The sequence below is a fragment of the Denticeps clupeoides genome, chromosome 2 (genome assembly GCF_900700375.1).
Source record: "Denticeps clupeoides chromosome 2, fDenClu1.1, whole genome shotgun sequence".
Lineage (NCBI taxonomy): Eukaryota > Metazoa > Chordata > Actinopteri > Clupeiformes > Denticipitidae > Denticeps > Denticeps clupeoides.
The window spans coordinates 8,475,860-8,498,100 of NC_041708.1; the positions used below are offsets into that span (position 1 = coordinate 8,475,860).

Genomic DNA, 22,241 nt, shown 5'->3' on the forward strand with positions numbered 1-22,241 from the left:
ATTTAGTTAAATAGCTTTGATGTTGTAACTAATTACTTCTTTATAGAGAATGAACGGAATGAGGACTGGTTCACGTCTCTGAATATCACTTTCCTCAGCGGGGGATCAGCTCTGTCCCAATGAGGTTAATCACATGCGTAGTCATTCAGCCTAAATTAAATTACATTTGCATTTGAATGGGGGGAACGGCACATTCAGGCGTGCAAGCGATAGGGGAGGACACGTCTGCTGCGTATATACTGTGGCAATACCTCCCTTCGACGTTAAACGCTTGCATATACGCGGGGTACATGCCTCCGTTTCCGCTAGGTCTGCTCAGGTAAAGCGCGGTGAATTAGCGTCTAACGTCTGTACACGCTAGCAGTTCATCACGCGGTGGAATGATTCATGTCGACTCGTAGTGAAATGTGGCTCTACTAATCAGTGAGAAGCCGCCCTGGACGAGCTAGAAGGACACTGTAAAAGCGAACGTGATTCTGGAAAAGACGTGAATGCATGACCCAAGGTTTCCCAGAAGGTCACGCACCTGGGAAAAAAAAAAAAAAAAAACACCTTTTCATTGCTCCATGGCGCAATTCCGAAGCCAATATGCCCATTGTAGAGGCTTTCAGAGGTGGACAGAGGTCATCGTGCACACTCTGACAAGACTACGTCCACACAGAGCCATAACACAACACGCTGTCCTGCACTGTATGTTCTGACGCATTTCCAGGTTTTCAGCTATTTTTGTGCTACCTCTTCTGTGGGAATAAACCAGACGGGCCAGCCTTCACTCCCCATGAGCACTTGTTCACAGGTTGTCATTACTTGGACCACTTTTGGTTGGTACTAACCATTGCGCACTGGGAACACCTTTCCCGACCTGCTATTTCTGATCCAGTCGTCCAGCATCAAAATCCAGCACCTGTCAAAGTCGCTCATATCCCTACAATTCTCCGTTTTTTTTCCTGCATCCAGAGTGCTTGTAGCCTGGTGGGTAACAAACTCGGCAATGAACCAGAAGACCACAAAGGTCACAGGAACAAACCCCACTTACTACCACTGTATCCTTTACACTTAACCCTGTAACTAATGTCCCTGTAACTACTGGGTAGTGGTGGCCTAGTGGGGGCAGTGGTGGCCTAGCGGTTAAGGAAGGGGTTCGAATCCCGATCCACGAAGGTGCCACTGAGCAGAGCACTGTCCCCACACACTGCTTCCTGGGTGTCTGTCATGGCTGCCCACTGCTCACTTAGGGTGGTGGGTTAAAAGCAGAGGACACATTTCGATGTGTCACCGTGTACTGTGCTGTGTATCACCATGACAATCGTCACTTTCCTTTACGTCACTTTCCTTTACGTCACTTTCCTTTACTGGATGTAAGTTTGTTCTGAATAAGGGCGTATGATGAATGCCATAAATGTAAAATTAACTTCAAAACAGACTGTTCACTTGACCTTCTATTATCCACCCCTTGACTGGTTGCACTGCAATGACCAAATTAATATGAATCACTTGTTACATGCCTGCCTTTGGTTTTAATGTTGTGGCTGGAGCAGTACCTGAGAAGCTTCGTGCCCAACAGAACAATCTTATAGCGTGATTCTCATTATAACAGGCTCACTAATCAACAATGCCTGCTCCATTAATCTCCAATATCGGCTCGTATTCTGTACATTAATACAGACTCTGCTGTTGTGTACACTAATTCAGCCGCGCTGCATTCATTATTAATCTTTGTAATAAAAATGAACAGTCCTTCCTGCGCAACTCTCTACTGCAGCGCTAGGCAATCTTATCCACAGTGAATGCATCTTTTAAAGGATAACCTTTAGGTGAGTAGCTAATTAAGGTCTAACCAATAAAGTTCATTCAATCAACTACACTGCACACAACATTACCTAACCTAACCTTAAAGTCCACTTTAAGCAATGCACATCTTCAGAAACAAGGCTGTATCAAATTTTATCAAAAAGATAACATAAAACAAAAAGAATGTCCAGTAATAGTCAAGGGAATTTGGTTGCATCCACTACAGGGAGTGCAGAATTATTAGGCAAGTTGTATTTTTGAGGAATAATTTTATTATTGAACAACAACCATGTTCTCAATGAACCCAAAAAACTCATTAATATCAAAGCTGAATGTTTTTGGAAGTAGTTTTTAGTTTGTTTTTATTTTTAGCTATTTTAGGGGGATATCTGTGTGTGCAGGTGACTATTACTGTGCATAATTATTAGGCAAATATATTCCCATTTCAATTATTTATTTTTACCAGTGAAACCAATATAACATCTCCACATTCACAAATATCAATTTCTGACATTCAAAAACAAAACAAAAACAAATCAGCGACCAATATAGCCACCTTTCTTTGCAAGGACACTCAAAATCCATGACCATGGATTCTGTCAGTGTTTTGATCTGTTCACCATCAACATTGCGTGCAGCAGCAACCACAACGTCCCAGACACTGTTCAGAGAGGTGTACTGTTTTCCCTCCTTGTAAATCTCACATTTGATGATGGACCACAGGTTCTCAATGGGGTTCAGATCAGGTGAACAAGGAGGCCATGTCATTAGTTTTTCTTCTTTTATACCCTTTCTAGCCAGCCACGCTGTGGAGTACTTGGACGCGTGTGATGGAGCATTGTCCTGCATGAAAATCATGTTTTTCTTGAAGGATGCAGACTTCTTCCTGTACCACTGCTTGAAGGTGTCTTCCAGAAACTGGCAGTAGGACTGGGTGTTGAGCTTGACTCCATCCTCAACCCGAAAAGGCCCCACAAGCTCATCTTTGATGATACCAGCCCAAACCAGTACTCCACCTCCACCTTGTCGGACTGGAGCTCTCTGCCCTTTACCAATCCAGCCACGGGCCCATCAAGACTCACTCTCATTTCATCAGTCCATAAAACCTTAGAAAAATCAGTCTTGAGATATTTCTTGGCCCAGTCTTGACGTTTCAGCTTGTGTGTCTTGTTCAGTGGTGGTCGTCTTTCAGCCTTTCTTACCTTGGCCATGTCTCTGAGTATTGCACACCTTGTGCTTTGGGGCACTCCAGTGATGTTGCAGCTCTGAAATATGGCCAAACTGGTGGCAAGTGGCATCTTGGCAGCTGCACGCTTGACTTTTCTCAGTTCATGGGCAGTTATTTTGCGCCTTGGTTTTTCCAAACACTTCTTGCGACCCTGTTGACTATTTTGAATGAAACGCTTGATTGTTCGATGATCACGCTTCAGAAGCTTTGCAATTTTAAGAGTGCTGCATCCCTCTGCAAGATATCTCACTATTTTTGACTTTTCTGAGCCTGTCAAGTCCTTCTTTTGACCCATTTTGCCAAAGGAAAGAAAGTTGCCTAATAATTATGCACACCTGATATAGGGGTTTGATGTCATTAGACCACACCCCTTCTCATTACAGAGATGCACATCACCTAATATGCTTAATTGGTAGTAGGCTTTCGAGCCTATACAGCTTGGAGTAAGACAACATGCATGAAGAGGATGATGTGGGCAAAATACTCATTTGCCTAATAATTCTGCACTCCCTGTATGGGGTTATGGAGACTAAGATGGAGGCCATTTTGAAGAACCCATCATCTGATTAATATGTTTGGTTTTTTTTTAATTCACCTCTTTCTGGCTTCATGGCTGCTTTGTTCACTATTGTCATCATCAAAAGCCACTACATGAGATGCTCATTATCATGAGTGAATGATAAGAAAGTGTTCAGCATAATAAACCTTCAGGACTGTTGGAAACTGTCCACGTTGTCCAACTTAAGGTGGTGGAGAGAAGCCAAGAGTGTGAAATGCTGCCATCACAGAAAAAGCTCCCTTGATTTGGAGAGATGCAAATCTTCAACTCTTTGTTTTTTGTTTATTACATAACCTCATGTGTTATTTCATAGTTCTGTGTCTTCTGTTTTGCTCTATAATGTAAAAATATGCAAGATCCACAAATTAATAGGTGCACCCAAACGTTTGACTCGTACAGTCAAATGATATGCAAAATAGATTCATTAAAGAGGTAAAGAAGAAACAATCCCCCTGGAACACCAAGTGTAAAGAAACATTTCCACAGAACGCAAGAATAGTGTTAAATTTATCAGTGATATATGTCTGTATGTGTCTGTATGTGAGTTTAAAATGTAAATATTCTTTCTTAGTATTATTATCCTGACCTGATAGACCAGATTTCAAGATAAAGTAATAAATGATGATGCTCCAAAATGCTTCACTGAAGCGCAAAAAGGGGGAAAAAAGCATTCATTAGCATTTACAATTTGAAAAATGTTTAATTATTTAGTATAAAAAATTTTTTTTGTTTCAGAAAATACCATAGTTTTATATGGTTCAGCAGTATGTGTCAAAGCAAATTATGACAGTAACTTATCATTCCACACACATTTGCATGGCATCCAATTACAACCAAATAAATGAAATGTTAATCAATAACTGAGGGATAATAAATAATCACATCACCCCTGCCACTCTTTGAGTTTAATTCCCCTCCAGACTCAAACGTTCTGCAGTGCGACAGAAACTTCATCTTCAAGCACATAAAATACAGCTTGATGTATCCTTTAAAAAAATGAACAAACCCTGTTCATCCTGGGTAAATATCATGCATCCAGAATAAATAATAATTGTTGTTGCCGATTGTTGTTGTTGTGACGCTTGAGTGCGCTCTGGCAACAGCAGACTGATGTTTCCCCTCTGCCGAGACGTTACAGTGTGGGTCCATGAATGACATCGGCTCATATATCTGGCTGCACGCACTGTGACACTGCATCCGCATCAATCTCACCAATTGGATTTGTATAGAAATCCTGTCTCTGATGAATCCAGAATATGAGTCCAGCATGGCTGTCACTTTCTGTGTGTGTGTGTGTGTGTGTGTGTGTGTGTGTGTAAGAGAGAAAATGGGAGAGGGAGAAAATGTGGGGGTTCAGACTGCCAGGGGCAAAGCACTTACTCATATTTATGTTTTATTAATGTAGAAAACACCGCCTGGATCAATCCTGCCACAACTTGCCTCCGAGAACACTTCAGTCACCCCACCCTTCACACACAGACACACACATACGCACACAGATCAAATCTTTTTTAATTGCATTTCTCAAAGTTGCATTTGCTGAAGATATGTTCGGCCCAAAGGCTCGGTAATATACAATATGAGCGTGCATCAGTAATGAAAATACATTGCAGACTAGAGCAGTACATTTCAAATACAAACAATTTGTAAGTGCATGCCAGTGGGAAAAAAAAACACAACCTGGAACAAAGACCCCTGTAAGACAACAGCCAGAACTCCACAAATGCTGGTAGCTGATTCTGATCTCATACAGGAGACTGTGGGACCGTGTGACACAGAGTGACACTTCTGAACTGTTCCCCAGCATTGCAGCAAGAAGCGCCCAGAGGCAAAGTAAGCCCACTGTGAAACACGGCATAAAACAAGACGGTCAAAAAGTGGGACACGCACACACACACACAAATCTGACAAGATCAGCGTCTTCTGGAGCTACACTACTTGACTGCAAGCAGACCCACGGCAGTAGGAGGAATCAAAGCATTTGACAGATGACGAGGATGTGGATGTGTGTGTGTGTGTGTGTGTGTGTATTCACCAAAATGGAACGGCCAAATAACTGCAGAAATGGAAAGACCTGAGTTGGTTGAAAACCTGTGTACTTGTACCTAGTGAGGTGGACATACAGCTCAGATCTAGTTAAATTCCATGGACAGGAAACAGAGTTGAACTAGAACACAGTTTCTAATAGAGATGCACGATTAAGGCCAAAAGGATCATCCCAATTATCTTTATCAATATTGCAATTGCAATTAATTATGGGTATTCATTATTTATATTTTAAGCAAACAGTAAGTGAACAACCCTTTCAGATTTTTGGCAATAAAAAACAGCCAGTCAACAATTTCTGGCTTAATAGATGACCGAAGGTAGGTCCATGTGAAAATACTTAATTTTTGTAATATTTAATATGATAGATATCATGCAAATAACTATTTCACAATATTACAAATTTTTCCATTTGTATTTTCCATTTTTCATTTGTACAATACTACACATTTTTCCAGCTTTTGACGTTTGACCTCAACATAGAAAAAAGGTTGTGCCTACTTGCATAATGAACTGGAACCATGATAATAAAATCACATTTTGAATCAGCTGATTTGTTTGCATGACCAAGAGTTTCCTGGCATGAGCGTCTTGTGCTAGTTTTCTTCTTTTCTCTGTTTCTGATGAGTTATTGACTGTAAGTGGTCATCACATATGTTCTTATGAAACAGTTTTTCTTCCGATTCATAAAAAACACTTTGGGTATTGTTCCGCTCTAAAATTAGCACCGGGAGTCGAATTCTGTCATTTTCTCAGGACATCAGTGTTTCAGCGAGCCAAGCCTAACCGTTGCGTATGTGTGTGCATGCGTGGAACCGTCCGGGCAAGTGGTACAGATTCGGCACTGACAGCCTCTTCGCCATTACTGACCTGAAGTGGACTGCAGTGGCCAGAAACGCGAATTATACACAATAACGCATTTTAAAGCGGATTCTGTTTTATTTGTTGGATTCCACGATTCTGTCCACGGTTTTCACTTTCCAGAAATCATAGGGCCGTAAATATACTCATGTGTTAGTGCAGAATCTGTGTCTTTCCTAAGGGTTGGAGGTGGGAAGACAGATGTAACATGAATAACGTTATTTGTCGAACACAACATTTTGTAACATACAAGATGATAAAATAAAATCTTACTTATGAAATGCATTGATTCTTTGTTTGCTGCACAAAAGTCGCTCGTACCATCAGAGAAGCATGAATAAATGAGCTTGCAACCCTGCCCAAATATGTCGGCGGTCCTGACACATGCTCAGGCTGAATGCGACATCTAGTGTATATATATATCTGTTGTGTATATATCTATTAAGGTTGCCAAATTTTTCAAAAACAAATGAGGGACGCTTGTTATCCTAATGTCTTGTGTAGTTTTTCTAATCTATTCTTTTGCCACTCTATGCTGCTCTTACCTTTGTATCGATTAAGCAATGCAAATTTCGTACTTGCGGGACTAATACAGATTTAACTTATACTATCAGTAAAAAATATAAAAAAAAAAAAATCATACACTAGTGAAAGTGAAGGATTGTCATTGTGAAACACTGCAGCACAGCACCCAGTGACACAACGAAATGTGTCCTCTGCTTTTAACCATCACCCTTGGAGAGCAGTGGGCAGACATGACAGCCGCCCGGGGAGCAGTGTGTGGGGACGGTGCTTTGCTCAGTGGCACCACAGCGTGACCTTGACGGATCAGGATACAAATCGGCAACCTTCTGATTACGGGGCCGCTTCCTTAACTGCTAGGCCACCACTGCCCGCGATAGGCCACCACTGCCCATTTCCTATTTCCTTGATTGCCTGTATTTTGATCTATTTTTTCAAATGTCTCTCCTGATTAGTTGTGCAAAAAATGCTAGCATATTTCAACATGTTGATCAATAAAAATCAATGTATATCTAACATATAAGGACATTTTGACATAATACTTAATTAGTACTTCTAATTAATGCTGGGTGATATAACCTGATTAATATAGCACAATATTGTAGCATCAGAATAAGCACAGCACTACTCCACTAAACAAAAATTGGACTGAGGTGATGAGAAAGTCTTGTGGGGGATGGATGACCACTTCCTGTTTCAGGAGTTCCGGCTTAGACAAGGCAGAAACATCAAAGGCCAATCTGATTGGTCTGTGGCAACCTTTTTGAGAGTCAAATGCCGGGGGCTCGTCCCCCCTCAGATGCTTTGTACAATGATGTGCCACCTGTCAGCGGACAGCCACACGGCCGCCTCCTCCAGCGCTCTGTCCATCATTCAGATCTCCCCAAGCTTCTGGGCCTTTGTCTCTCCCCCTGTTTCGTCAGGTCCAGGTTGCCTCTCTGAAGCTTGGTTCCTGGCCTCTCTATCTCTTTCTCCTTTTCTTTTAATTTGGGGTTTTCTGTAACATTCGTATCATATGATATTTACATGTAACTGCAATAGTAATTTACCTGTGTTACTAAATTAGAAACTGTTAATTCCTGTAACTTATATTGTGCCATGCCTCTTTATGTCCAGGTAACATCAGATGAGTTTAAATACATTGCTAATAGTTTATGGAGTTAATTATAATAATTAACAATTTCAACGGAATACTCAGGCGTCTTCCCTTCACCACTTGATTTTCCATTGTTGTTCCCGTGTTTTTTACACCCTAGTTCAGAGAGACATTTCATGAGGAGAGACAGCACCACTACAATCCTTCATTAACATGATGGAAAAAAAACAGCATTGACCTACTCAGTAGATCCTTTGCGGTGTGCCCACAGAATCTGACGTGGCATGAAGCAGGTTGAGCCCAGAACTCTTTTTCATCTCTGTTATCACATTTTCATGTGCTGTTATCACAAGTGTTATCATATTTATTTAGAAAGCACTTTAACACAACAAAGGAGCTGACCAAAGTATTGTATATTAAAATAAAAAAATTAAACGAAGAACAGGACAGACATGAACCAGTCGTGCACTAGGTGATCTTTTTTTTCCCCCAGAAACTGATTTAATTGCAAATACACACTTTAAGAACATCTGAAGAGCACTGCCAATCATACCTTAACAAATCAAGCATGACTCAATGCTTTAAAAATTAAAAGCTAACAAGCTCCTGATTTCACACTGAGGTAATTACTTTCTGTCTCATTCTTCTTTCCATATAAGCAGGATGGATGTGGTGGTAGTGGTGGGGGGTGAGTCTGTCTTCCCAGGTGATACCAGGCAACAGGAGGGTCTCACCAAGAGCATAAAGGAGAGCAGGTGTCGACATTGTGATGGTGTGATGGACTCTATTAAAGCTCCTCACCTTTCATCACTCTGTAGATTCACTGCAGTCCTGCCACTGTGTACTTGCGGATAGTCTGCAGAGCTCACAGTCTGTAACTTTTCAAGTGTAGGAATTTAGGGAAAGTTGTTTATTACAAATAATCAAAAAAAAATATTTTGGATATCATTTGCCAGCATTTGCTAGCATTACCTAAATATTACAAACCACTTTTATGTTCTGTCATGTAGAGCAACTTATTTCTGAAATAAAACCCTTGTGTTCCCCCTTAGACGTTATTCCCCTTCGGCTGTTAAAAGAGGAAATCTAGCCTCTCCATCATTAACAGTAGCCATTATCAAGCTTTAAGCCAATTTCAAAATACCCTTTTATATCTAAACTTCTTGAAAAGATTGTTCATGTCCAGCTACAGCCCTTTTTGGGACAAATGCAATCCTGGAGGTTTTTCAGTCTGGGTTTAAATTACATCACAGTACAGATTCGGCTCTGTTAAGAGTCTTTAATGACATTCTCTTAGCAAATGATTCTGGGGACACTATTACTTGTGCTTCTCGAATTAACAGCAGCTTTTGATACAATTGATCATGATATTCTTGCTTCAAGGCTAGATATCGGGTGGGTATTAGGGATCCAGCTCTCAAATGATTCAAATATCTATGTGATATCACATATCTATGTGATAAAAACCTCTTTGTCTCAATTAAGGACTCTTTCTCATATTTAACGGCGCTTCTTTGGGGGGGTACCACAGGGCTCCATTCTGAGTCCTCTTTTATTCTCATTATACTGTACTTACTTCCTCTTGGAGCTATTTTTCAAAAACACAGTGTTTCTTTTCATTTCTATGCAGACAACTGTCAAGTCTTCTTCCCCCCTAAGTGTAACAAGGGGTGCTCTATCCAACCTCTTCTTGTCTGTCTGACTTATTGCTGGGATCAGCCAGACATCTCTAGCTCGCCTTCAACTGGTACAAAATGCACATCTTCTCACTAGTATAAACAGGCGAGATCACATAATCCCAATCTTAGCCTCACTACACTGGCTACCTGTCTGTTTTAGAATCTGTTTTAAAATTCTTTTATTTGTTTTTTTTAATTGCTGAATGACTCGGCTCCAGCCTATTGGGCAGACCTACTCCATTCCTACACTCCACCCAACTTACCTTGTGAGTTGATAATCACACTTATGTTGGACTGAGGGCAGCAAATAAAAGTATGAGGAAGTTGCACTGCTACTTTAAAGGTGCAGCAATTTTTTTGTCTGATAAATATACTATCAAATTCATCTTTCTATGACCAAAATGTACAACTCCACTAACACTTTATCAGCATGTAAGCATGCAGTTAATTCTTTTGGTCAAGTGTCCTTATTATGATATTTTTGAATCTGGGTGAATATCGAGAACCAAATACATGCTGTCATGTATAACAATAACAATAACATTAGGACTTATGCTCATTATACACCATATAGTCTGTCGGCTGACCCCATGCTGGCTCTTGCCCTCAGAGCTAACTACGGACCAAGTGGTACAATGGGTGGTGATTGATGGCTACGTCGTGGGGAAATTGGCTCCCACAAAGCTCAAAGAGCTAGAGCACATTCCTGAATGAGTGCATGCTGGCTGGCCAGCAGTGCACGGCCCGAAAAACCCACACAACCTGGAAGACTGAGCGGCCAACCCCCCTCACAAAAAGGAGTACAGGGGGCACTACCTCGAAGACATCTCCAAGCACAAGGATCGGGGTGGACCCACCCTGGAAGCAGGACCCAAGGCCTGGCTGGCAGGGTGCCAAGGGTTTCGCCAACAGAACCACAGTATGCATCTGCAGGTCCCAGTCTACATCGATGGCCTTTGGGTCTCTGCCACTGTCCAGCACAGAAGAGACATGAAACCTGCTGGTGGAGGTAGTGCAAGGACTCCCGGTACCCCTCATACTGGGAATGGATTATCCAGACTTCAAAGGACTGTTCAGATGGACCGAAACCCCACCGACCTCACCGGCGATGGGTTTTAGCCCCCTTTGAACTGAATTTGGAAGAAGACCACAAGAGCTCCTGGATATAGCCAGATAAGTGTGGGAGCAACTTACCCCGTTCAGGATGACCATTGAGCAGATCCAAGAGATGGAGGAGCGGATCCAAAAAGTCATGACTCTGGTGCACAAGTACATTAAGAAAGCCCAGTTGGCGCAGCAACAGCTATATAACCAACTGGACCAGCAGAATGGACACCACTGTCAGGAGGTAAAAGAGATCATAGACCACTTCAGTGATGTTTTCTCCTCTGTCCCTGGCAGGACTCACATCATCCAGGTTCCCTACAGGGTCACACAGCCATCGAAGAGGAGATGCAAAGGATACGCTCTTTGGGGGTCATCAAGGAGAGCCATAGTCCCCGGTCCAGCCCGGTGGTGATGGTGCCAATCCCTGATGGTACGTAACACCTCTTTAATAACTTCTGCAAGCTTAATGAGGCCTTGTGTTTCAACGGTTACCCCATGCCCCAGGTGGATGAACTGATAAAAAGACTGGGTGGACCTCACAAAACGCTATTGGCATGTGCCACTGACCCCTTCCATGCTGGAAAATAATGATGTTTAGTTCCTCAAGTTCCTATACAGTACCTGACCCATATGGATTGCATGGGGCCCTAGCCACCTTACAGCGGCTGATGGATGAGGTCCTGCACATCACAACCCTAGAAGATGCTAATCACACACCCTCCACCGACATTTAAGTGAAGTGAAAGTGAAGTGATTGTCATTGTGATACACAGCACACGGTGACACAAAAAAATGCGTCCTTTGCTTTTAACCCATCACCCTTAGTGAACAGTGGGCAGCCAAGACAGGCGCCCGGGGAGCAGCTTTGCTCAGTGGCACCGCAGTGGCACTTTGGCCAATCTGGATTCGAACTGGCAACCTTCTGATTATGGGGCCACTTCCTTAACCGCTAGGCCACCACAGCCTTATCGGATCTTTATTGTACAACAATAACAACATTGTCTGTGTTTCCCTCCTGTAGCCTTCCAGTTGACAAGCCATAGACATATACATTGCACAAGGAACAAGATGTGGCAGTAGCCTAGAGGGTAACACACTCGCCTATGAACCAGAAGAGCCAGGTTCAAATCCCACTTACTGCCATTGTGTCCCTGAGCAAGACACTTAACCCTAAGTTGCTCCATGCGGATTGTCCCTGTAACTACTGATTGTAAGTCGCTTTGGATAAGGGCATCTCATAAATGCCATAAATGTAAATGTAAGATAAATCGAGTATATTCTACCCTATAGTCCACACCTGCACTGAAGGTTCTTTGGGTATTAATTTGTCAGCACTACCACTTCCAGCCAGTGTTTTACCATCACAACTTTAATAACTTTGCAATGCAGGTGAGTGTACTCCGCAAGTACGTCTGTAGCGTCTTTACGCCATGAAATTTGCTCAAGAAAAGAGTAAGAGGAAGGACATAGGAGAACTGGTGATACTCTTCCCCAAATTTGTTTGGAGTGTGGATTGATACCCATAATCCCTTTAGGTCACTCTAAAACACTGCAAAGCATTGCAATATTACCCAAAACAATATAAGCAGTTACAGGATCACATATTTCTAGTATGAGCCAATAAACACATCAGAACAGAACAGAATTTGCTTAGTGCAGAATTGGGACACAAGGCAGGAGCGTCTAGGGTTTGCTCTGTTCACAGTATAAACATTTGACCTCCTTAGACCATTTCTGTGTCTGCAATGTGCCCTTTTCTAAAAGTCTACATTTGGCAAGACTGCCGAGGTATGTGACGTAGCCAGAGATGCCCGGGGGCTGCTAACGGAAAAAGTGTGTGTGTCTCGCGGCAACCTGGGTAATTAACACCAGGAAATGGCAGTTGACATATAACTACAGAGGCCTAGACTGTTTGTGCATCTGTCTATGTTGCTCGTAAACAGAAGACAGTGCACACGACAAATCTTTTCAGCTCATTATGCAGTACAGAGCTCTTAGCCCATTGGAGAGAAGCAATTCTCTCTTTTGCATATATTTAAATAAATACAAATTAGCGCTATTACATACTTACCGAAATCAAATTAGAGCACTTAGGATCCTAAATTAATTGTAGTTCAATTGATGCTCAGGAGTCAGGGTTGCAGGTGAGCATTGTCAGGGACTCCAGAAGGAAGGTCTCAATTATTCCGCAGGAACCATTTCATATAGAGTGGCGCGCTGTGGGAGACCTTTGAAGACGGGGGGACTGCAGGCCTGATTAAAAGCTGGCAGAGACTCTTTCATCATAATATGGATTTCTATTGATTGTTTTTACTTTTGTGAATGCGGCCAAATTGAGCTAAGAGGGATTTTCATCTCATAAATTCTCTTTATGAGCTTCCTGCTGCATTTGTTTGTGTGTGTGTGTATGTGTGTGTCTGTGTGTGTTTGACCATTCAGCACTCAAGGCCTCAAACATTTGAGATGCCAGTATTGGATAAAAAGTCAGTCTGGCCAAAATATGAAACAAAAGAACATCCAGCAGCCCTGCAGAGATGCCACCCTGAATGTGCCAGCCTTGCCAGGCTGATGCCAGCAGACCAACGGGAGTTTGAACTGACATTTAGCAAACCACGCTTTTCACACATCAGCTGCAGCATGAAAATCAATAACCAAAATTTCCAAATTATGCACTGCTCCCAGCAGCGCCTGTCACGGCCGTTCCTCCCCTGGTCCTGGGCAAGAGGATCGATGCTAACATCTTCGATGACATTGATGACATTTGTGAAGACAATTCAAAGGCAATTATCCCAAATCACACCTACCCTGTCACACGAGCTGATAAATCAATTTCAATACATTAAGCTTTGATTGTGATTGACAGCCGTGCTATGCCATACTATGATTAGAGAGCGAACATACGTTAATGACATGAGTCACCCTATATTAACGCTAAATTGCTTAAACAAAAAAGCAGACTGATTATCTACGGAACATTGATCAATATACAATATACAGCAGGCTGCTCGTTAATTGAAGCCATTCAAGCTCATTAAAAGCCTTTACTGCGGCTCACCTGGCTCGCTGCCGTGAGGTGTCTCTCTCTCTCTCTCTCTCTCTCTCTCTCTCTCTCTAACCTCCGGAAATTCACTGAATTTGCCAGTGCAATCGTTTTAAACTGTAGCGATCAGAGCTGCAGTTTTGCCTTTTTCGCATGATGGAGAGTGCGTTTTGCAAAGTCGCCTTTGGTGTCACAGACCCTGGCAACAATAAGGAAATGGTTTTACTAGTTTGAAAAGTGCTGTATGTTTTGGACGTCTACTTGTAATACACTGTAAGCACCTCTGCTGCGTCCTCTCATCTTTTCACTCATGGGATGGTTATCGGCTCTGCTTCAGTGGGTATAGCACAAGCTATTAATATTTATGCATTTTATATGTTTGAGAAATAACCACAGCATTGCAATATAAGAGTACAAACTGTCTGTATTTTCTCATTTCTGCCCAGTCTCTTGACTGCAGAGTTGCATCTTTGCAGGTCATAAGACCTTCTGCCCGCTGCTCCACCGGTCAGTGATCTGGTGTCTTGTTAGAGTTGTAAAAGGGAATGCCCACAGTGCTGTCTGGCCAAGTTTGGTTGGCTTAGAGGATGAGAAAACAGTTCTGTTTGCTGACACTTTTTCAACTGTTTGAAGGACCATCTTACTTTTTTGGTCTAGACAAAAAAATATTGCAATACTGCGATACACTATGATTGCCTAATCTAACCTGGTTGCTATCGTGAAAGACAAAAACTCAGCAATCATGATCACGTTTTAAGGTAAGGTTTTTGCCTAATTAGATAAAGGAAATAAATAATGCTGATCAATCCCGTATCAGCTCAACCCTTGTAGTTTGGTTAAATGGGTTTAAATAAATAATTTGTCAAGATACAGCCACTGGGAAAGCCTGTCACCTGAGTGGTCGATAGTCCAATCCGGTCATTTGTCACTGGTGGGCCCTCCTTCTCCTTTATTCCCATAATCCACCGGACACTTCATTGATTTTGAATTTAACAGCGGAAGCCATTTGAATCCCAATGGACAGTCCACACAAGCGAAAGTCATCAGGAAGTTGGGTGACCCCCAAATCGGGCCCTCATTGAATCACATAGCCATATCCAATAAGGTATGACCTTTTACCCCTACTTCATCCACCTGAGAAACGAACAGGTTGCAGTATGCTGAAATATCTGCCATACGTAGACGCATCAAGACAACTGCTTTTATTGGATAATCTACGCTGCAGAGCATCTGAATATATCTTAAAGAATGAACTCAGAGGATGAAGCTCAGCAAATTCCCTGTGCGTAAAACTTTTGTTCTTTGTAGTGGCCTCTTCAGGAGCAACTGATATCTAGTTACAGCTCTAGATATCTAGATATTGATTTATTGCATTTCCCCGCAATCTAATCTCTGGAGGTCTGGAGTTACAACCTTGGGTACTTTACTCCAGTTATCCCTACCGTGGAAACAGTAGGTCAGTAGCTGATCACTAGAGGCTGCTTGAGAAAGGGCAGACCTTTTTAAAAATGGAAGACTTGCAAATGCAGGCAAACAGGGTGTTTTGCAGCCTGGGCTGGAAAGGTCTTTTGCCCAAATTTCCAGATCAGCAAACGTAACGGGGTGCGTGGGAATTTAGTTGCTTGCTGATAAAATGTTTGTGTTTTATTGCAGTATATTTTGCAATATGGCCAAATTCTTGTGCCACAGTTGCTGGTGATGGCAAGGTAGTGCAGGGGATGACAAGTTGCATATCATCAAAATAGGCCAATGCAATACATGACAGTAATTCAAATAGGAATTGTGGGGCAAGTGCAATGAGACCATACAACAATACACAAAACAAAACTATGCCAAGCAATACAAGACCACGTAAAACTATATGTACAATAGACAAATAGACAATATAATAAACATTTACTGAAAACTGAAAGTTAAGTGATTGTCATTGTGAAACACTGCAGCACAGCACTCGATGGCACAACAAAATGTGTCCTCTGCTTTTAACCATCACCCTTGGTGATCAGTGGGCAGCCATGACAGGGAGCACCGTGTCGAACGATTTGATTTTTCCAATTAAATTTTATCACAATTTTTTCTGATATTGCCAATTCTGAATACCGAAGACACCAGAGATAATAAATATTATTAACATATAAAACCATGACTTGGGGAGAGACCAATGGCCAGTTCTTGAAGCATGTGTCTAGATATCATGAAATCAAATTCACTTTTAAATCATTATTATTTATGTGTGTTTTACACTTTTAGATTGTCCTTTCCTGGTGTTACTAATGGGGAGATAAAAAAAAACTTTTATTTAATTTCCCTACTGACTAAAACTTATATCAGTGGTCAGTGGAGTCAGTCCACTGAAACCATTATTTTTTTGGCACGTCTTCTGTGGATTTATGAAAAAATTTTAAATAATTTAAGCATATTGTGTGAATCTTGCACTTTTTGGACAGTGTAGAGTCAATGTAATGTAATCTGCCTCTTTCGCTCTCCGTGAATACTGTGCGAGCATAATTATTTCTAATGAGGTGCAACTCCTTTCCCGAATCACTCCCTTTACCCAGGCCAAAGTCATTTTCCTGAAGACATCACTGCTCACTGCATGGACCAGTTTGGATATTGGAGCACAGGTAAATGACAATCATTTTGATAGCTGCAAGTGGTACTCAGTGGTACCAGGGCTGTACAAAGGCTTTGTATAGAAGGATTTTAGGTAGTACACGCCGTTCTTATACTAGGTCAATGTGTAAAACCGGAACGGAGCAAGCTTTATAAGCCATCGATCGCAGATAGGGTGGGTTTGCTAGTGGAGGATGGTGCATAGTCGTAGTTGTTGGTGTCAATTAAGGGCCTGTTAATATGAAGACAACTGCTGGAAGTAAAAAAAAAATCGTTCAATCCAAAAAACCCAGAGATCGAATTATGAGTCCCGGTTAGCACAAATTCAACCAATCCCCACGAATTCAGCACCACCCTGCAATTTATTTTGTTTCTTACCAGTAGTAACAGGAGGGCATTTGTAGTTCATATGTTAGCCAGATTTCATCTGGAAATCTTTCCAGATTTTATAAAGAGCCACTGGGCTATAAAACACACCATACAAAATTACACAGGGTCACAAACCGAAGAGGACTGCACCGATCGACACGTGGGACAAAAAAAAATGAATAATGAGAATGTCTGGAACAAGCTGCCATCCGCGCTTTCGACTTTCCGTCACTATTTCACTCCAAACGCGCGTCTTAAAAAACGCTTTAAGGCGAAATCCGGCCGTCCTGCCCCCCTCGCCAAGAGCGCACACCGGAGACGCACGACGCGGCGGCCCGCTGGGCAGGATCCGGGGATGAGGAGGGAGGGAGGGAGGGAGGAAGAGTTCACTTTCTTTTTTTTTTTTTTACGCACGCATGTTCAAGGTTCTCCCGACAACCGTTTAACGCCGTCGAAGGAACAAAAGTTTTATTTTTTTTTATTATTAAACGAAAAGTTAATACTCACGCTGTTGTTGTGACCGGTCCAGTACACCATGGCCTGGTTGTGCGCGGAGTCGCCGGTCAGCGCGAAGCTGGAGCTGCTCAGCTGCGTTTCGCTCACCCTCGGCCCCGCGGCCGGCGCTCCGCCGCCGCCCCTGCGGAGCTCCAGCGTCCGCCCGTCGCCGGGGGGGTCGGCGAGAGGGGCCGCTCTTTTGTCGCGGACGGCCGCCTCCGAGCGGGCTTTCCGGGCGGCGGGTCCGAGGTGCCCCGCGGTGTCCGTCCCGCGGGGCGCGCGCGCGCTCCAAACTTTCGGAGTTGCGGCGACGGGCGCAGAGGGACGGGAGTGTCGCGGAGCGGTCCCCGTCAATCCGCCGGCCTCGTCCACGTCCGTGGGGAAGGGGTCGGTGCGCGCGAGAGCGCAGGCGATCCACGAAGCGCAGAACATCGCGCGCCACACGCGCGCCATCGCTTCATGCAAACTAGTTCGGTCGCGCGGAGTCACAAACGTGTAGAATGTCGACAAAAAAAAACCTAGAAGCAAACGAGACGAGATCGAATCCAGGCCTGGGTGCAAACGGGCGCGTCCCGAGCTCCGCACCGACCCGGTCCCGGTAAGTGTGACTGGCTGGTCCGCGTTCCGTCCGGCTACTGAAGGGGCGGAGCCGCGCTGTGGCAGGTGCGCGCGTCCGAGGACCGCGACGCCTAATACCAAACGCTCATTAAAACGCAATAACACCTACAAAACGGCCGATTCATTCATTCGTGGGTTCTTTCATTCATTATTACAATCAGGGGTTCCGTGTGCTGATCAGGAATCAGGTTTAATTGGTTGAGCACAGGGCCACTGCAGTCTTATTTAAACACGTTTTTATTAGTAACAGTAGTGGTAGTAATTGTAATCGTAAAAGTAGAAGTAGTAGTCGTAATTGTAGTAGTACTAGCGTTAATTTGGTAATAAATTAACCAAATTAATTTAATAAATTAATTAGGTCTGATCCCAGCATAAAAGTGGCGAGAAAAGAAGAAACATACAAACGATTGAAAAGTAGAAAAAAAAAGAGGAGGGTTTATTTTTTTTTACTAGGAGACAGTAAGGGGGCGGGGCCATGTCCTCGCCAAACTCATCAAATCCTGGGTATCAAAGGATTTAGCAGGTCGGAGGAAACAGTGATTCCCTGTGGGCTGCTCGCCAGGCGCTATGCTGACAGCAAAAGAGACGTTTGTGTAATGACAGGGATCGAACCGATGCATCCATCCCAAGGAACGACCCATGCATCCAACGGCCCCTTGTCTCTTGGGTCATCAAGCGCTGTTCCCCCCTGTTCCCCCCTGTGCAACAAAACGTTCTGTTGCAATTTAGAAGCTAAAAAGAAAAGTTAAAAAGCGTAGTATGAATACTACAGTATGAAAAATGGGTTAGACTACAGTGAGATGTGCTTGAGTAAAATTATTATAGTTATTTATAAAATTAAAAGTCAAACGCATGGCTGTATTGGTGGATTTTTAATTGGTACTTTTACTTTTTTAAGAGACTGAATCTCTGTTTGCAGATAAGTGGAAAAGTGTTGATCTTTATCTTCACAACATGTAATCCCGAGATATTGCTGATATATGAGATCAAACACACACACACACACACACACACACACACACACACACACACACACACACACATAGAGGATGAGTTCCCTCAAATTTATCAACTTCTCAACAAAATTCGTGAATGGCCATTGCTGTGCCAAAATCAGCTATTGGTAATCTACTACTTTCACAGCATTGTACATCCTAGAACATCCTATGCACGTATGCATCAGGGGGCAGTGGTGGCCTAGGTGGCCACACACTGCTCCCCGGGCGCCTGTCATGGCTGCCCACTGCTCATCGAGGGTGGTTAAAAGCAGAGGACACATTTCGCTGTGTCACCGTGTGCTCTGCTGCAGATTACAATGACAAAAACTTTCACTTCACTTTCACTAAAACAGCCTGGCGTAAAATCGTGTAGCCTAAAACTGTCTAAGGTGGTTTACTAATGGTTTACTAATGACCTTAATGCCCTCATTTACTAATGATTGAAAGTCACACCGAATAAGAGCATCAGCTAAATGTCATGATCTGTATCTGGCACAGTGGTTAGGGAGGTGGCCTCACACCTCCAAGGCTTTCCTCCTGCTGTCCAAAGGCCTGTACACTAGGTGGATTGGTGACTCTGAATTGTTTGGGTGAATGGTGTGTGTGTGTGTGTGTGTGTGTGTGTGTCTGTGTGTCACTCGATGCCCTTTTGGAGAATGAGTGAGTGAGGGCATTAAGGTCTGAATCTGGTCCTTGACACTTCAGATTCAAGGACACTTCAGGTCCATGAATCAGATCTCTTAGCACATATGGAAACTCCACCAGGATCAAGCGTGTTTGGCAGTAAACCCCAAATGAATGTGATAAAGGGCCAAGAGGCTACATGGGCAATTAAACAATTATCCTGAACAGGAATGTCCCCTTGTTTTGCCAAGAGAATATTCATCATTCAGAGATCCTGAACATTAATCATCACAAGATGATAGGATACTGGTTGCTTGTTTGACTCTGACAAATGTGTCCCTGTATCACGGATATGCTTTTTAATAAAGCAAAGCTGGTACATACGCCTTTACTTTATTGGCTGTAGTCCTGGACGTGCGTTAAGAATCAGCCAAATGCGAATTCAAAGCTTTGCACGTTCACGCAGATATCAACTTGCAAAGCAGCTGTAATTAAACTATCAGATAGCAGCATGATGCAAAGGATAAAGCACCCCGCTAATACGCTCCTGTCCATCTTTCTCTGGTGGGAAATATGCAGGGCTGGAACAGCTCGCCTGCACTATGAGTCAACATCATTGCATCAGCGAGAAGCTGGACTACTGTTCAATTAACCAAACATCTGAACGCCGGGCGGCCCAGAAAATAACCTGCCAATCACACAGAAGGGTTTTTTAATTAGGTTTATGGTTTACTCAGGGCCAAACTAAGCCATGATTAGTGTGGCCGCTGAGGTCAGCCATGTTTGGAAGGCTGGAGGCAGATGAACTCCTAGAGATCAGCTCAAGGTTTCTTCTCATTTGACACCCTTCCCCCCTCGACGGTTTCTGCATGGCCAGATTAACCATATGGGCATCGGGGGACACCATGTAAATGTACCACGATGTCAGATCGACGAAATCCTGGTCACATATTGGGAAATTGACTAAACGGAAAAGAAAACAAGATGGGTGTGCTGTCGACAAGCAGGATGATTTGATGGGTAGGTTTACATTCCAGAACACTGTTTCCTAACTACATTCACTATTGAAACCAATTCAAAACCACAGTCACTGTCTTTAGAGCCAATTATGTATAGTGGGACCATAATTATTTTACATTTTTTGTTTATTTTACATTTTGCCATTTCAAAGCAGTAACTAATTGTTTCTTCAGGCATCCAGTCCACAGAGGGTTTGACATCTCAAGGCTTTTCCTCAAAAGTCAATTTTGGCAAATTTTGCCCTGAAATGTCATGGTAACCTCGACTTCAGACAAGAAGGCCTGGATTTCAGTCCTCTCTTTGGTGTTTGTGTGGGTTTTTTAATGTAGATTTGGTCCTGGTTAGTTTCTGTTCCTCCTGGTGCTTGTATTCCTTTTTACATGGTGGGAGAGATGTTGCAGTGCAATGATGTCAACTTAGTAAAATAATGAAACGACCTATTCAACATGCATTTCATTATTTGGAGTAAACAGTCAGCTCCTGGGTTGGTCCTGTCATCCACCCTCAGCTGTGGTTGTGCAGTTGGCTGAATGTGGAGCGCCACAGATCAACGCCAGCCTCCCTGAGGCCTTGTGACCTTCGAGCAGAGCTACGATCTCCTGGCGGCCAACTGCTAACCAGTTAAGTGCATGGTTAGCACCAAAGCGACTGAGGTCAGAACCCCTGGGGACGCTTTAGTGCCAACAACCCAGACCGAAAAACTGCTGATGTACGCCAGGGCGGAGACTGTGTGTGGAGACAGAGCTCAAAGGTGACTCCGCCATGCAAAGCCAAAGTCTAGCAGGAAAAGAGCTAGCAAAGGCAAAGGCAAAAAGAGAATGACACTTTGATGAAGAACTTCACATCCCAGACCAGCCAGAGGGAGATGGTCCCCTCAGAGGGAAGAATTCTTCTATTTAGAAAGTTTTATTTTTCATTACTACTGTAACTCTATGTTTTCTCCTCAGAGGAGAATGTGGCTACGACAAATAAAAGGGAATTGAACAGAATTGAATACATTCATTCTAGACCTGTCGGCAATCAGGAGACTGATTGAGTCCCTTCGTCATCCTGTTACTTTTAACCGTACAATAATGAGTAACACATTACCCATATTTTGTGGTACATTGCACACTGGGCAATAGAAGCGAAGTGAGCATACTAAAGAGCAAATACAGTTAGCAAAGGATTTCTGTTAAAATTGTCTATCACAAGTTGCCCTCTTCCTTTTCTTTATGAAATCCTAGAACTTTTAAATAAATAGATATAATGTCAACCAGTTATCATAATACATGAGCTTTGATATGTCATAAGTTGTGTCCCTTAATGGGCCGACTGGATTAAATCATGAGCCACTTCTGTGGTCACCAAAGGAGAATAATTTTAGCCTGAAGCATAGTCTACATTGATTACAAATAACTCGAAACAGTCTTTTTAATTGGAAACGAGTATTTTTTTTTTCAGTTGAGTTTAATTAGAATAAGAAAAACCATCCCACCTCTGACACAGTAGTTTGCACAAATAACGTGCACATGCATTCTGACACATTTCAGCAGACTGTGCATGAATAAATTTATATTATGCAGAATTCACTTT

General features: G+C 42.9%; 1 protein-coding gene across 1 annotated transcript in view; it reads right to left on the reverse strand.

Annotated features, from left to right (window-relative positions):
* Positions 1-18,026, reverse strand: part of sorcs3b (sortilin related VPS10 domain containing receptor 3b) — a 74,995-nt gene extending 56,969 nt beyond the window's left edge. Inside the window, exon 1 of the mRNA XM_028964955.1 lies at positions 17,419-18,026. Coding sequence (XP_028820788.1) covers positions 17,419-17,859 — 441 coding nt within the window. The 5' untranslated portion in view covers positions 17,860-18,026. The remainder of the gene's footprint in view (positions 1-17,418) is intronic.
* Positions 18,027-22,241: the final 4,215 nt, after the last annotated feature.